Source organism: Carcharodon carcharias, chromosome 8, assembly GCF_017639515.1.
Source record: "Carcharodon carcharias isolate sCarCar2 chromosome 8, sCarCar2.pri, whole genome shotgun sequence".
Classification (NCBI taxonomy): Eukaryota; Metazoa; Chordata; class Chondrichthyes; order Lamniformes; family Lamnidae; genus Carcharodon; species Carcharodon carcharias.
In genome coordinates this window covers 153,612,994-153,629,184 of record NC_054474.1, presented here as the reverse complement: position 1 = coordinate 153,629,184, position 16,191 = coordinate 153,612,994, and the positions used below count along the sequence as shown (strand labels likewise).

General features: G+C 42.8%; 1 protein-coding gene across 2 annotated transcripts in view; it reads left to right on the top strand.

Annotated features, from left to right (window-relative positions):
- Positions 1-16,191, top strand: part of gpsm1b (G protein signaling modulator 1b) — a 248,555-nt gene that overhangs the window by 151,625 nt on the left and 80,739 nt on the right. For both annotated transcript variants that reach the window (XM_041194228.1, XM_041194230.1), the window contains one exon: positions 7,537-7,651. In XM_041194228.1, coding sequence (XP_041050162.1) covers positions 7,537-7,651 — 115 coding nt within the window. The remainder of the gene's footprint in view (positions 1-7,536; positions 7,652-16,191) is intronic.

The following is a 16,191-nucleotide window of genomic DNA, read 5'->3' as shown; positions in this document are numbered from 1 at the left end:
TGAATGGCGGAGCAGGCACAAAGGGCTGAATGGCCTACTGCCTCACGCTCTTAAATTTATCCAGCATTTTCTGTTTTTGTTTGATTTTCAGAATCAGCATTAATTTGTTTTTCAGCTGGTGTCTTAACTCTTGGTCTCAGCTGTGGCTCAGTGAGTAGCACACTTGCCTCCTGAGTTGGAAAGTTGTGGATTCAAGTCCCACACCAGAGACTTGAGCACACGATCTAGGCTAATCCTGCAATGCAACACTGAAGGACTACTGCAATGTCAGAGTTGTCATCTTTCGGGTAAGACAGTCTACAAGTAGGCCTAAGAGATCACATGGCAATATTTCAAAGCAGAGCAGGGAGTTCTCCCCTGTGTCCTGGTCAATATGTCTCCCTCAATCAACGCCATTAAAATAAGTTGAGGTCATTCATCACATTGCTATTTGTGGGACTTCATTGTGCATAAAGCACCAGAAGTTTGGGTAGGGGGGTGTTGTAATGGTCATCTATGTTTTCAAATCCTTCCATGTCCTCACCCCTCCCTACTTATGTAATCTCCACCAACCCCACATTATTTGAGATATCTGACCTCTTCTATTTCCGGGCTCTTTTTAATCCATCCATCAATGGTGGCCATTGCTCATTGGATAGCACTGTTACCTCTGAGTCACAAGATTCCAGGTTCAAGTTCCAGTCTAGGACTCGAGCACAAAAATAAAGGTCGACACTCCAGTGTAATTCTGAGGGTGGGCTGCACTGTCAGAGGTTCTGCCTTTTGTTAAACCAATGGTCCCAACTGCCTGCTTGGATGGTGCATAAGATCTCATGGCACTATTTCAAAGCAGAAAAGGGCAGTATTCCCATTTATCCTGGCCAACACATATCCCTCATCAACATCACAAAAACAGATTACTTGATCATTATCACAAGGCTGTGGGAGTTTGCTGTGCACAAATTCACTGCCACGTTTCCAACATTACAACAGTGACTACACTTCAAAAAGTACTTATTTGGTTCTGAAGCGCTTTGAGGCATCCAGTGGTCTTGAAAAATTATACAAAGTGCAACTCTTTTTTTTGGCATGAGCCTCAAGCTGTGAAGTTCCCTCCCTAAACTTCTCCACTTCTATATCTATTTTCTCCTTCCTCACTATGCCACCATCTCCCCTTAATGTCGCTGGACGAGTAATTCACAGACCCACGCTATTGTTCTGGGGAGATGAATTCATCCCACCATGGTAGCTGGTGGAATTTGAACTAATTTAATAAATGTGGAATATAAAGTTAGTCTCAGTAATGGCGACCATAAAACTATTGTCAATTGCCATATAGAGAAAAAAAAAAACATCTGGTTCACTAATATCCTTTAGGGAAGAAAATTTACCGTCCTCACCTGGTCTGGCCTACATGTGACGCCAGATGCACAGCAATGTGGTTGACTCTTAACTGCCCTCTGAAATGGTGTGGCAAGCCACTCAGTATAAGGGCATTTAGGAACGGGCAATAAATTCTGGCCTTGCCAGCGACTCCCACATGCCATGAAAGAATAAAGAAACAAAACGCAACTTAAAACCTCCCTCTTTGACCATTTGGCTCAATGCTAAATCTTGCTTTGTAGTGGTCCAATGAAGTGCCTCTGAGGCTTTTGGCAAATCTCTTTTTGTTATACTTTGTGTATTACCTCTTGATTCTGTGATAGAGTTCAATGGGGCAGTTTTTTACAGCATCTTATCAGTTGATACAAGTCAGCTGGTCGAGCCAGGTTAACAAGTTTACATCATCTGACAATATGTTCAGCGCTGGCTTTAATAAAATCAGTGTTGACTGAAGGGGCAAGTCAGTGAAAGCAAAGTTCCTTGCCTCGTTATTTGGCTGCTGCTGAGTCTGAGACACAGTGCTCACATCCACTATCATAAAATACATATGATAGGGAAGATCCTGGAACCAGAATAAAACCCTTTTACTTTCTGCTCCACCTGTGATTGTGGTCTGTTGCAGATAGAGCCAAACAGTAAAATACCAATCTCCAAAGCCAACTCTCTTTGCCTCCCCTCTTGCACACTAACATTTCCAGACATCCTACAGCTGGTGAACAAAAATAAAACTGAACAGAAAAACAAGGTTATTATTAAATAATATAGGTTAGTTTGACTGTGTTACACAGCTTGAACCTCAGGAGAGCAGTGAATTGCATAAAGCACTCGAGCGTCATTTCAGACTTGATGAAGCTACTTGAAGAATCTTGACTTTGTATCTTTGTAACACATTGATCATTGTCTGTGTGTGTGTGTAATGGAAGCAGTTATAGCTCTCAAGAACATTTTTCCCTTTCCTGATTTATTTGATTCATTTTTTAAATCAGTGCCTTAGTGTGGTAGAATAGAACTCATAATTGGGCTGTTTATTTGAGTTTGAAGAAATTGACAGAGTCAGAATCCTGTTCTCTCTGATGCCTAAAGGGCTCCTGTATTGGGCCATGTTAAATGAGGTTCGAATGGGAATAACTCTATAAGCACAAAAATGCCAATGGATCAGCACAAACCGTTGCACAGTCTGTGGAGCTTTCAAGGTTGGCTGGTGTGGGTAATGGAACCGTTCACATGGATGTAATAGGTGGTCCTGTTCCAAGGAACCAAGATGCATTGTTGGGATGCTACTGTGGAATGGCTTATGGATTCTGGTCTGTTTTGGAGCAAGATTGCTCTCTGCTAAGCCTGTGTGCCTAAAATAGAAAATACATTCCATTTCCCAATTCAACCATGCCTTCACCTGCATAAACACCACAAACCATAACTTTTGGGAAAATAACAAGGTCATTTTTAAAAAAATCCCATTTTAAATTTATTCTGCACCCCCACCCAGTCTTCAGATCTTCCTGTGTCTTGCATCATTCCTTGACCAGGATAGAGGCTTGAGTTTCAGCTAAATGCTCTGCCAGTTCGTCTCTGAGGGGGCGGCTAAGGTGAGCTGTAACTTGAGTCAGGTTATTTTACCATCTTTTGACACCGTGGCTTAAATTCGGGAACTCTCCCGAAGGGGCTTGAGAAACCAATTCCATGAGTGTTGTCTTTGTCTTTACTTTATGCCATCGCCTTGATCTCCTTGGCCTATGTGATATTATGACTCTATGCCTTGCGATATTACCTTGATCTGTTCACTGATTTGCATCGCCCCACTATTGACGGCTCTGCCTTCAACTGCCTAGGTCCTAAGGTGTAGAATTATCTCCCAAAACTTCTCCACCTCTCCTTTAAGATGCTCCTTGAAACCTACTGCCACCTGTCCTAAATTCCACATATTTTGTTCACTAACACTCCTGTGAAGCACCTTGGGATGTTAACTTGAAGTTATCCCAAACTCTGCTGCCTATGTTTTAACTCACAGCAAGTCCTGTTTTCCTATTACCCCTATGCTCGCTGAACCACATTGGCTTCCAGTCAGGCAACATCTTAATTTAAAAATCTCGTACTTGTTTTCAAATCCCTCCATAGCCTCACCCCTCCCTATCTCTGTAACCTCCTCCAGCCCCACAATGTTCCAAAATACCTGCACTCTTAATTCTGGGCTCTTGTGCATCCAGGGCGAGCCAGTGTCCCATATTTTAAGGGATTGTCCCTTATTTTGACTGTTTGTACCATGTTCCTAATCTTTTGTCCCTTTCTCAGACAACCTCTGGGAGACTGATCCAGGGAGTCTCTGGGATGAGTTTGTGATTTAAGGAGGACTGTGAGTGAGTGAATTGGCCAGTAGAGAGATGATAATGTTGTGACTCAACATGACAAGTTGTAAGTTTTTAGTTAATTTTAAACCCCTTCCCTCCTGCTCTTATGGTCTCAAAATCCCCCCACCCAACCCCACTCCACCCCACCCCAACCCCTCCTATGTTGAAACACTCCCCCCACCCTGCTCTCATATTTACCAATCCGCCACCTCACTCTCATGGTCACCAGCCTCCCCACTCCCATTCCCCAGTCACATTATCTCTTGTTTCATTTGATGAGAGTTGGTCCCCTGCGTGCATCTCCAATTTTAGCCGTTCTACCATTGAATATAACATAAGCACCAGGAGCAGGCGTAGGCAATTCAGCCCCTCGAGCCTGCCCCACCATTCGGTACGATCATGGCTGATCTCATTTCGGCCTCAATTCCAATTTCCTGCCCTCTCCCCATAACCTTTCAACCTGTTACTAATTAAAAATCTATCTCCTCCTTAAATTTATTCAGCATCCCAGCATACACTGCACTCTGAGGTAGTGAATTCCACAGATTCACGACCCTTTGAGAAAAGTAATCCCTCCTCATCTCTGATTTAAATCTACCACCCCTTAGCCTAAAACTATGGCCTCTCATTCTAGAATGCCCCACAAGGGGAAACATCTGCTGCATGTCTACTTTGTCTATCCCCTTTAGCATCCTATATACCTCAATAAGATCTCCTTTCATTCTTCTAAACTCTAACGAGTATAGGCCTAAACCGCTCAATCACTCCTCATAAGACAAGCCCTGCATCTCTGGAATCAATCTAGTGAACCTCCTCTGAACTGCCTCCAATGCAATTACATCTTTCCTCAAGTAAGGGGACCAAAACTGTGCACAGTACATGGTGGCCATGTCTTCAGTTGCCTTGGCCCAAGTCTCTGGAAAACCCTCCCTACACTTCTCCACCTCTCTACCTTCATTTTCCTCCTTAGATACATTCTTTTAAATCTACCTCTTTGACCAAAGTTTTGGTCATCTGACTAAAATCTCCTCATGTGGCTCAGTGTCATATTTTGCTTTATAATGCTTCGCTGAAGTTCCTTAGGATGTCTCATTACCTTAAAGGTGTTATGACCACAGTCGGTGTTAATTGCTGTGTAAACCAAACCCCAGAAGGAAACTTGGTTTACGGGCCATACCTTTTTTTTGTATTCTGAAAACAAGAAGACGACGTACCAATCTCAGCAGTAAGAGGTCGAGTAACATTTGGGATTTTTAAACATTAAAGGTAAAAGTTTTATTAACAAGTATAAAAGAAAACTTAAGTACACAAGATTGCAGTTGCGCAATTAAGGTTAGTCTTGCAAAGCATTCCCCAAAAAAACTCTCTACTTGGTCCAACCCACAAGTAAACACCACCAGGCAACACTCCCTTTATACATGTTAGCGATAAAAAAAATCCAATAATATTACACAAGGCAAACTGCTGGAGCTTCAGTAAAGGCATATCACATGACTTCTACCCTCACCCACTCAGCAGTGGAATCCACTTCAAAATAAAAACTGCTTGTTGCAGCCCAAGACTTTTCTGGCTTGACTGGATCGCTGGTTCACACAGCATCTCTTCCCAGCCCAGAGCTTACAACTCCCAGCTCAGCTCTAGCTCTAACAATTGCTCCAGCTATCTCTAGCTAATCTCTCCACAGAAACTCTAAAATACCTTTTTTTTCGCCCTTTCATCTCCAGTTCCATTGTTCTCTCACCTCTTTGAAACTCAAATCCTTCCAAATATAAGATCTTTCATATTTCTATCTTGTCTTTGCTTTCGGGCCAGTAAAATATAATACCGCTCTACATGTTTACCTATGGAACTCTTGCAAGATGCAAAATCAGACACATCTGATCCCCCCTTTGATATTCAAACAAACTCTCAACTTAGGAAAAATGCTAACCCTAATGTAACCTATTTACTCATATCTCAACATAATACATCTATCCTTTCCATGTTTTAAATCCCCCGCAGACCACCTGACTCCTATTAATCTCTGCCTGGCTTCATTAAATCTCACACAATGACACACACACAGCCTCCTTTACAGAACAACACAATATTCCCCAAAAATATTTTAAAAATATAACATCCATTCTCACAAAAGGTGCTATATAATTATAAGTTGTTGTTGTTTTGCTATGTTAAAGGTATTAGAAAATGCCAGGGGACTGTTTTATTGAAAATCCAGAGCATAGGTCCATAGCTGATTGTGTAGCACAAGGCCAAGTAGAAAACAAGAGTAGTAAATCAAGAACTGTGATGCTATTTTTGATTGTGGATGGAAGTGAATGCTCCTGAGGGGCAAGAAGTTGCAAAATGTTGGGGTGCAGGGGTTCACATATGAGACATGGTGGATATGTCTTGGTTTCAACACAGTGAAGAAGATGACAAATTGAAATGGATATATTTCAGGCGGAAAGAAGTGAGAAAGCACATGGAATATAAAGCACAATTGCAAATTCTAATCTGCATGGAATACATTGTGGAGCATTATGCCAAGTTCTGTCAATCCCTGCTTGAGCATTGTGCAAATTAATTCAGAAAAAGACTTACATTTATATTGTTTCATGACCACGGAACATCTCAAAGCACTTTACAGCCAATGAAGTAAAAAACATAGAAACTAGGAGCAGGAGTAGGCCATTCGGCCCTTTGAGCCTGCTCCATGTATTCACTGTTCTAATGTAGGAAACACAGCAGTTAATTTGCACACAGCAAGATCCCACAAATAGCAATGTGATAATGACCCGACCAGCTGTTTTTGTGATGTAGATTGAGGGATAAATAATGTAGTTTAAGGGATTCCCCCCCCCCCCCCCAAGATATGCCATGGGATCTTTTACACCCATGTGAACAAAAAGATGGAGCCTCGGTTTAACACTCATTAACTTCTAGGGCACTGCAGCACACCCTCAGTACTGCGCTGGAGTGCTAGGCTAGATTTTGTGGGGCCTACTCTCATGCAGCTGCAAGGGTTAACTCCAAAAACAAAATTCAGCATTCAAGTACAAGCAGAAAGCGCTGGAAAGACTCACCATCTGTGGGGAGAGAAGCAGAAGTTTAACATTTTGAGTCCAATGACTTCTCTTCGGAACTGTTCCAAAAAAAAAGGCATAATGGACTCGAAACGCTAACTCTTTTGTTTCTGTCTCCACAGAAGCTGCCAGACCAGCACTTAATGTTTTTGTTTCAGCCCTCCAGCACCCGCAGTATTTCGCCTTTATTTTAACATTCCAAGTGATGTTACAGAACGAATTCCCGAAAGCGGAACCCGGTGCCAGTAACAGCAGAGTGCCTTTTAAACAGAGCGATTGATAGGCTGGCGCAGGGCTTTCAATGTTCCTCTGTGCCCAGAGTGTGGAATGGTCCCGTGCGCCTTCAGCAAGAAAACATGTTTCAGTAGCAAGTAGCACCCCCCTCCCTTTTTTTTTGGCCTCCAGTGGGGTGTTGTAATGTGTATAAAATGTGCAAGAAGTGGCCTCATCTGCGTTGGAGCAATCGGGACCGACGCTCCATTAAACAGTAATAAACAAGGGGGTGGTCTGGAATGCACGGGGACAACTCAATTAAACATCTCCGCACAGTACAGCTTCTGAATTTGTTTAGCGGTGATGCACTCTCTGCTTGAACCAGAGCAGCCGCTTTGGACCTCCCAGATTTCCTGTTTTGCCCTTCCTTTCCTTTCCCTTCCTATCCTACCACCTTCAATCCTCCCAGCACGACCTCCCCCAAAACACACGGCTTCATTGGCTCGTAATCGCTTGTGCAAGTTTTCAGCCTTGGGAATCTCCTCTTGCAGATCGGTGATCGGAATGGTGAACTCACAGCCCATCTGAATGTGACACAGCTGCAGTCAGGGCTCGGCATGAGCGACAGGCAGCCTGCTGCTCATCACACCGACTATGAGGCACAAGGTAGGCGTAACTATTTTTTTTAAAAAAAACGAAAGCAAACAAAATTTGTGGGTAAGCTAATTTTCGTACAAAGTGCGTAATCATAGATAAATAGAACGTAATAGCTGTCGATGACATTCGATGTGTAACTTAAGCACCAAGTACGACTTGCAATGATTTTTTGGTGTTTAAAAAGTTGTCTTTAAGCCTCCCCCGCCCCCGAGTTATTAAATTCATTTGAATGGCTGAGTTGTACCCTGTTGACACAAGGTGTTGGTTCTGTGGGTGTGAGCCCGTAATTTGTGCGTTTTGCCAAGTAAAGCTTACTAAACGTGTAAAGCCAAAGTGACGACCCGAAATTAACCAGCTGATGGCCGGGAAAGTCAGCTGGCCATTGGATTCCAGTTATGTTTACTTTATATTTTAATTTATTTTTAAATACAAGCTAGGTTCTCAGCTTTTTTAAGCCCCATCAGTTTTGATTTTAAAATCCTTCTGTAAATAATTCCAACCTTTGTATGTAGCCAATTGCCCTCAAGTGCTAATGTGTGCTGTAATGCTAGACATTTTGTGTTTAGCTTTCAGTGGAGTTACTCAATACTGATCCAGAACAAAAACAGAATTACCTGGAACAACTCAGCAGGTCTGGCAGCATCGGCGGAGAAGAAAAGAGTTGACGTTTCGAATCCTCGTGACCCTTCTACGGAACTGAGCAAATATAAGGAGAGGGGTGAAATATAAGCTGGCTTAAGGTGGTGGGGGGGGGGGGGTGGGGGTGGTGTGGTTGTAAGGACAAGCAAACGGTGATAGGAGCAGATAATCAAAAGATGTCACAGACAGAAGAACAAAAGAACACAGAGGTGTTGAAGTTGGTGATATTATCTAAACGAATGTGCTAATTAAGAATTGATGCAGGGCACTCAAGGTACAGCTCTAGTGGGGGTGGGGCGGAATGACTAGCAGGGCATAAAAGATTTAAAAATAATGGAAATAGGTGGGAAAAGAGAAATCTATATAAATTATTGGAAAAAAGCAAAAGGAAGGGGGAAGAAACAGAAAGGGGGTCGGGATGGAGGAGGGAGTTCAAGACCTAAAGTTGCTGAATTTGGTATTCAGTCCGGAAGGCTGTAAAGTGCCTAGTCGGAAGACGAGGTGTTGTTCCTCCAGTTTGCGTTGGGCTTCACTGGAACAATGCAGCAAGCCAAGGACAGACACGTGGGCAAGAGGGCAGGGTGGAGTGTTAAAATGGCAAGCGACAGGGAGGTTTGGGTCATTCTTGCGGACAGACCGCAGGTGTTCTGCAAAGCGGTCGCCCAGTTTACGTTTGGTCTCTCCAATGTAGAGGAGACCGCATTGGGAGCAACGAATGCAGTAAACTAAGTTGGGGGAAATGCAAGTGAAATGCTGCTTGACTTGAAAGGAGTGTTTGGGCCCTTGGACGGTGAGGAGATAGGAAGTGAAGGGGCAGGTGTTGCATCTTTTGTGTGGGCATGAGGAGGTGCCATAGGTGGGGGTTGAGGAGTAAGGGGTGATGGAGGAGTGGACCAGGGTGTCCCAGAGGGAATGATCCCTACGGAATGCCGCCGGGGGAGGGGGGGGGTGAAGGGAAGATGTGTTTGGTGGTGGCATCATGCTGGAGTTGGCGGAATTGGCGGAGGATAATCCTTTGAATGCAGAGGCTGGTGGGGTGATAAGTGAGGACAAGGGGGACCCTATCGTGTTCCTGGGAGGGAGGAGAAGGCATGAGGGCGGTTGCGCGGGAGATGGGCCGGACATGGTTGAGGGCCCTGTCAACGACTGTAGGTGGAAAACCTCGGTTAAGGAAGAAGGAGGACATGTCAGAGGAACTGTTTTTGAAGGTAGCATCATCAGAACAGATGCGACGGAGGTGAAGGAACTGAGAGAATGGGATGGAGTCCTTACAGGAAGCGGGATGTGAGGAGCTGTAGTTGAGGTAGCTGTGGGAGTCGGTAGGCTTGTATTGGATATTGGTGGACAGTCTATCACCAGAGATTGAGACAGAGAGGTCAAGGAAGGGAAGGGAAGTGTCAGAGATGGACCATGTGAAAATGACGGAGGGGTGGAGATTGGAAGCAAAATTAATAAATTTTTCCAAGTCCCAACGAGAGCATGAAGCAGCACTGAAGTAATCATCGATGTACCAGAGAAAGAGTTGTGGAAGGGGGCCGGAGCAGGACTGGAACAAGGAATGTTCCACATACCCCATAAAGAGACAGGCATAGCTGGGGCCCATGCGGATACCCATAGCCACACCTTTTATTTAGAGGAAGTGAGAGTCTGTATCTTGAGTGCCCTACCATCCATTCTTAATTAGCACATTCGTTTAGATAATATCACTACCTTCAACATCTGTGTTCTTTTGTTCTTTTGTGTGTGACATCTTTTGGTTATCTGTTCCTATCACTGCTTGCTTGTCCCTACAACCACACCGCCCCCCCCCACCCCCCCCCAACTTCTCTCCCCCCCCCCATCCCCCCCCCATCTTAAACCATATTTCAACCCTCTCCTTATATTTGCTCAGTTCTGTGGAAGGGTTATGAGGACTCGAAACGTCAACTCTTTTCTTCTCTGCCGATGCTGCCAGACCTGCTGAGTTTTTCCAGGTAATTCTGTTTTTGTTTTGGATTTCCAGCATCCGCAGTTTTTTGTTTCTACTCAATACAGATATCTGGTGCAACATAATCAAAGTCGGGTTGTTAAACAAAAATAATTCCAGACTTCAGTAAGTACTTTTTTGTTTGAAATTTGAAGGTGATTTTTTTTTGATACACGTTGTATCTTGTCTTACCCCCTACCCTGGGCACAAATTTAAGGGCTCATTTGTATAGCATTGATGCATTTAAGAGAAAGCTAGATAAGTACATGAGGGAGAATGAAATAGAAGCTGAAATACAATGAGAAAGCACTGGAAATGTTTAGCAGGTCAGTCGGCATCTGTGGAGAGGAACGGTGTGAATGTCTCAGTTTGGTGACCTTTCATCAACACTCTGTATTGATAGGGTGAGACGAAACAGGGTGATAAGAGACCTGTGAAGTACAAACAACAGCCTAGATCAGTTGGGCTGAATGGCATGTTTGTGTACTTTAAACTCTATATGTAAACAGTTTGATCTCCGATTGAGATCCCACAATTACCAGTGTGGGGAGTGTACTTGACTTTTGGTTTGTGCCTTCTGGAATCGTGGTGGGCTGTGGAAGAAACTTTTGAGGAACACAGTGGTGGACATGTGCTTCTGTACCAACAAGTAGTGCAGTGGATAAAAATGTTCAATGTTTGCTGTGGCCTGGGGGTTCTTTACGGGCCAGCAATACTGCAGCTGTCAGCTTTACAAAAACTCTAGATTTGTTGAGCTCAGTCACAAAAGAAGGTTGCCCAGTTCAAAAGCTAGCTGGCAATTCAGTTGGAAGCTCACTTTGTTCAAGACTAGATTATTTTGAAGAAAATCTTTGGATACTTCAATTTCATTCATCCCTGGCACTAGTGTTCATGCGTGTGTGTTACTTCTAGCTGGTTTTCACATTGCTAAGCTGTCTTTAAAAACATGGAGCTAAATACTGGACCAGGTCTAGAACAATGTCACCAAGTGATATTACACAAAGACAGAACTTTGCTGTTCAATGTACTGCTGGGTACAGCCAAAGAGAATGTTGCAGGTTCTTGGATATTCACTGCAGTGTCTTCTGGTTGGATTGTTTCATTGATTCCAGTGAACTTGGAGACTTTCTGAATGGTCCATATAAGATTTAGCTTCCATTGATGAGATTTGGAAGTGACTGATCCTGTGATGATCTTCCTGTGGAGAGCATGTGTTGAGAATCATGCTCATTACTTGCGAGGTGGGTAAGAATATGAGACTGGGAAGGTCCCTTCCTGTTTGACAATGTTGCTATCAACTCAACGAAGAAAGACTATTGAACGTGTCCTTGGGAAAATCCACAGGTTCAGTCATCCAACTGAGAAGGATAACCTGACTAAGAGCAGAGTTAAACTTAAGAGTCTCCAAAGTCTCCTCCCACTGAGGCTACAGACTGAAAGCTAGGATATCTCCACGCTAATACTTGCAGAACTCTCCTGACATTACTCGTGATAAGTCGGCTGATGCTGCAAAGGTGGAGCTTCTGTTAAATAAACTGCTGTTGAAACCCATCTGAATTTTATTGCTGGCTACAAGGTGTTTGTAATTTCAGGCTCCAGATCAGTGACTAGTTTTTTTTGTTTAATACAAAAGAAATTACCTTTAAAGTAAGACACCTGGTGTGCAGCAATTGCACACTGGTTGCTAGAGCTTAGATAATTCTCAGCAAACCTCCCATGATCCTGCTCACGGTGAATTAAAGTTTTGAGACACCAGTGTGTTGTGCATGTGGGAGTCAATGTATTATTTGTCTGTTAAAAGTTGTTCAATCCAACTCAAGAACACTGGGCAAGTCATATATTAACTAGTTGCAAAAGGAGTCTTTGTGCCTCTGGTACTTTCTGCCACTGAGCACTTTGTCTGTACATTCCAAATGATTGCCTTTGTTTCAGTGATTGTTTCATTCAAAGCACTGCCCGTTGTCTCTCAAGCTGCCTGTAATGGAAAGCAAATGTCTGCATTGAGAAAATGCATGATTGTCAGGAAAATGATTGGAAATTTAAGTTTATTAGTGTACTGTGGCAATGAATCTTTATTTATCCCCTTGGGCTTTATTCCTCAGCATACAAAAGTAATCTGTTAAAATTGCTGGTTGCAGGCAATAGTTGGTTTGGTATCTAAAGGTAATCCAAACTTACAGTCTGTTAACAAAAACAGAAGTTCTGTTGAAGGGTCATGAGGACTCGAAACGTCAACTCTTTTCTTCTTCGCCGATGCTGCCAGACCTGCTGAGTTTTTCTAGGTAATTCTGTTTTTGTTTTGGATTTCCAGCATCCGCAGTTTTTTGTTTTTATCCTACAGTCTGTTGTTACTTTGCATGGAAGCATTCAAATATCCTTGAGTGATTACTTATTCACATGTTATTACCACCTGTGTTCCTTCAACCTGTATTACAGTTTGGGAAGACTGAAGCCATTGTCTTTGGCTCTCACCATAAATTTTGTTCTCTAGCTAATTATTCCAACCTTTTCTGGCCACCATTTTAGGCTGAACTTTTGTCCTTTTGTCTCTGAGCTGTGTTTCTGACCCCACATTCTCTTCACCATCCAGACTGCTTATTTTTACTCCAGTAATATCACACATCCCCAATCTAGCCTCAGCTGGCTGCTGTAACCCTCATCCAGGTTCGCCAATTCCATTTTTCTCCTGACCAAACTTTCACCCTCCATAGACCTTATCTCATCCAAAATGCTGCTGTCCATTTCCTAGCTCACACCAAGTCCTGGTCACACATTTGACATCGCATCCCCATGCTGAACAGCCTATATTGGCTGCCTGGTCCACCAGCCCCTATGATTTAAATTCTCACCCCTCTTTCCAATTGCCTCCATGGCTTCACCCCCTCCTATCCCTGTAATTTCCGACAAGTCTACAAACTCTGCATTCGTCCACTTCCAGCCTTCTCCTCTTCCTGATTTCCTACACCCTATTTTTTTTATTCTTTCATGGATGTAAGCATCACTGGCAAGGCCAGTATTTGTTGCCCATCCCTAATTGCTCTTGAGAAGGTGGTGGTGAGCCATTTTAACTGCTATAGCCTGAATGGGGTGGGTACACCCACAGTGCTGTGAGGAAGGGAGTTCCAGATTTTGATCCAGCAACAGTGAAGGAACAGCGATTTAGTCCCCAAGTCAGGATGGTGTGTGGCTTGGAGGGAAACTTGCAGGTGGTGGTGCTGTTCCCAAGCATCTGCTGCCCTTGTCCTTCTAGGTAGCAGAGGTCATGGGTTTGGAAGGTGCTGTCATAGGCGCCTTGGCAAGTTATTGCAGTGCATCTTGTCGATGGCGAACATAGCTGCAACTGTGCGCTAGTTGTTGAGGGAGTAAATGTTGAAGTTTGGCGGATGGGGTGCCGATCAAGTGGTTTGCTTTATCCTGGATAATGTCAAGCTTCTTGAGTGTTGTTGGAGCTGCATTCACCCAGGCAAGTCAGCTATTTATGCCATGCCTTCAACTGTCCAAGTCCTAAATTCCGGAATTCCCTCTCCAAACCTCTTTGCCTCTTTCTCCTCCTTTAAGGCACTCTTTAAAATCTACCTTTTTGGGTGACCATTTGGTCACCTGTCGTTAATTTTATAATTGGCTGTGGCGGCTGAAGTTGGTGATTTCTTATTCTGTATTTTCATGTTTAAATGTTTGAGATCCAAAAGCAATTGACTTGTGTTGTGAAAAATGTTCATCAGCATTCTTTAATAATTAGGTGTTTGCATTTATTTCAATGCAAGTTTGCCTTGTCAAGCAATCTGAACAGAAATGCTGCCATAACAAAATTGAAAGCTTCTGTTTCAGTTCTGGAACCATTTTGCACCGTGTATCACTTTTTACACAGAGATTGTAATACACTTTGTGTAATGTGTTCCAAGATAGGAATGCTGTGGGGATTTAATACTGTACACAAATTAGTAAATTTCTGTAAACAGGATTAGTGTCAAGGGGTACCAAGATTCAGCTTTAAATTTGATAAGTGAGTTAGTCATAGCATCATCAGCAATAACCGTATCTGAACCACACTGGGTTTATTGCTCTGGATTGTTTGTGTGACAACACGAGGCTTGAGCCGCCTGCAATAAAGGTGCGTGATCATTCTCTCCATCACTTTCTCTATCTAAACATACTTCTACAATGACCAAGGAAGGATGATTTATTGGTATCTTTTAAAACAGGAATTTTTTTCTTGTTATTTGTTTGCCACAGCATTTAGGAAACCCAAATACTCTCAACTGGAGGGCAAATGTGGGATTATCTGTCACACACAGATTAAACCAGATGTTCAAAGCTTGACTGAAACTTCCTGAAGCACAATGCAGTTATACTGCACATTCCTCTGAGAATCCCCACTGGAACCACAGTAGGTTGTTATTATGAAAGAGGGCAAAATCAGAAGGGGTATTTGCTGAGCTGTTGTGTCTGGTTTTAACTGAAGAAGGGTCAGTTAACACATGTGGAATGTTTCCAGATCTTTTATACACTCCTTAGTATTTCCCATCATCCTGGCTAGTGTTAATTTTTAAGTGGATATTAATTTAATAGTTATTTTAGTTGGTGAAAAATCGGTCCCAGGTGTGATAATGTTGGTCTTTTGAGAGATGGATGCAGTGAGAATACTATCTGAATTTCAAATAGGTTAATTGTTATCCCTGGGCTAAACCAATCTTGAGATATATGCTTTCAGTTCTCAAGGGGCTTGGCCCATTTTGTAGGAAGCCTGGTGCAACCCATGATAGAAATTCAGTATTTAAGTGTCTGTGCTGGAAAGCAGGGCATTATACTTACAGGAACAATTGAAACTTTCTTACTAATTAATATTTCGCATATAATCTTATAAATATGTGTGTCACTGCATTTTTAAAATCTAAATCAATCCAATAAAATGAAGAAATATATTTATTGAAGGAATTCTACAAAATGTATTTTAAATTGGCTCACATAGACCTTCCCATTTACAGAGCTAGAAAGTTCGCGATTCCATCTAATGTTCCCTTATAATTTTGTGGGGAGATGGTGGCATAGTGGCATTGTCACTGGATTATTAATCCAGACACCCAGGCTAATGCTCTGGGGACATGGGTTCAAATCCCACCACAGCAGCTGGTGGAATTTGAATTCAATTAATAAACCTGGAATATAAGGCTAGTCTCAATATTGGTGACCATGGCGACTATCATCAATTGTTGTAAAAACTCATCCGGTTCAATAATGCCCCTTTAGGGAAGGAAATCTGCCACCCTTACATGATCTGGCTTACTTGTGACACCAGACCCACAGCAATGTGGTTGACTCCGAGCTGCCCTCTGCAATGGCCTAATCAGCCACTCAGTTCAAGGGCAGTTAGGGATGGGCACTGAAAAATTGGCACCAAATAGATGGTCTTGTGAGATACCTAAGTGATAGCTGCTGTTGGAAAAGAAAGTGACACACGGATGCGATAAGAGGTGGGGTACTGCAATTAAGATTCGGGCACATTGTTACAGCATTTGATTTATTTGCATCTTAATGTTTTATTTCCAACTCTGACCTGGGCACACTTCATGTTCATCTTGCTTGGCTCATTTTTCAATATTGACGGCATCACCTCAAAAGATCATGAAATCAACCCAGGAAGGGAAAAAAGCCGCCTCCTTTCATGAAGTTGGTCTTGAAGAAAGCTTTCTGATTTCCTGGCAGTGAAATAAATTTGGATGGGTAATTTCAGCCCCCGTTAGAATTTACCTGAACTCAGAAAAGGTGATGCAGGTTCCTACTGAAAAAGAGAAAGGAAGATTTGTGTTTAAATAACTCTTTCACAATCATAGAATGTCTCAAATCAATTTACAGCCAATTAATTATTTTTAAGGTGGAGTCACTGTTGCAGTGTATGAGGCAGGACAGCTAGTTTGTACACAGCAAGTTCCTACAAACAATGAGA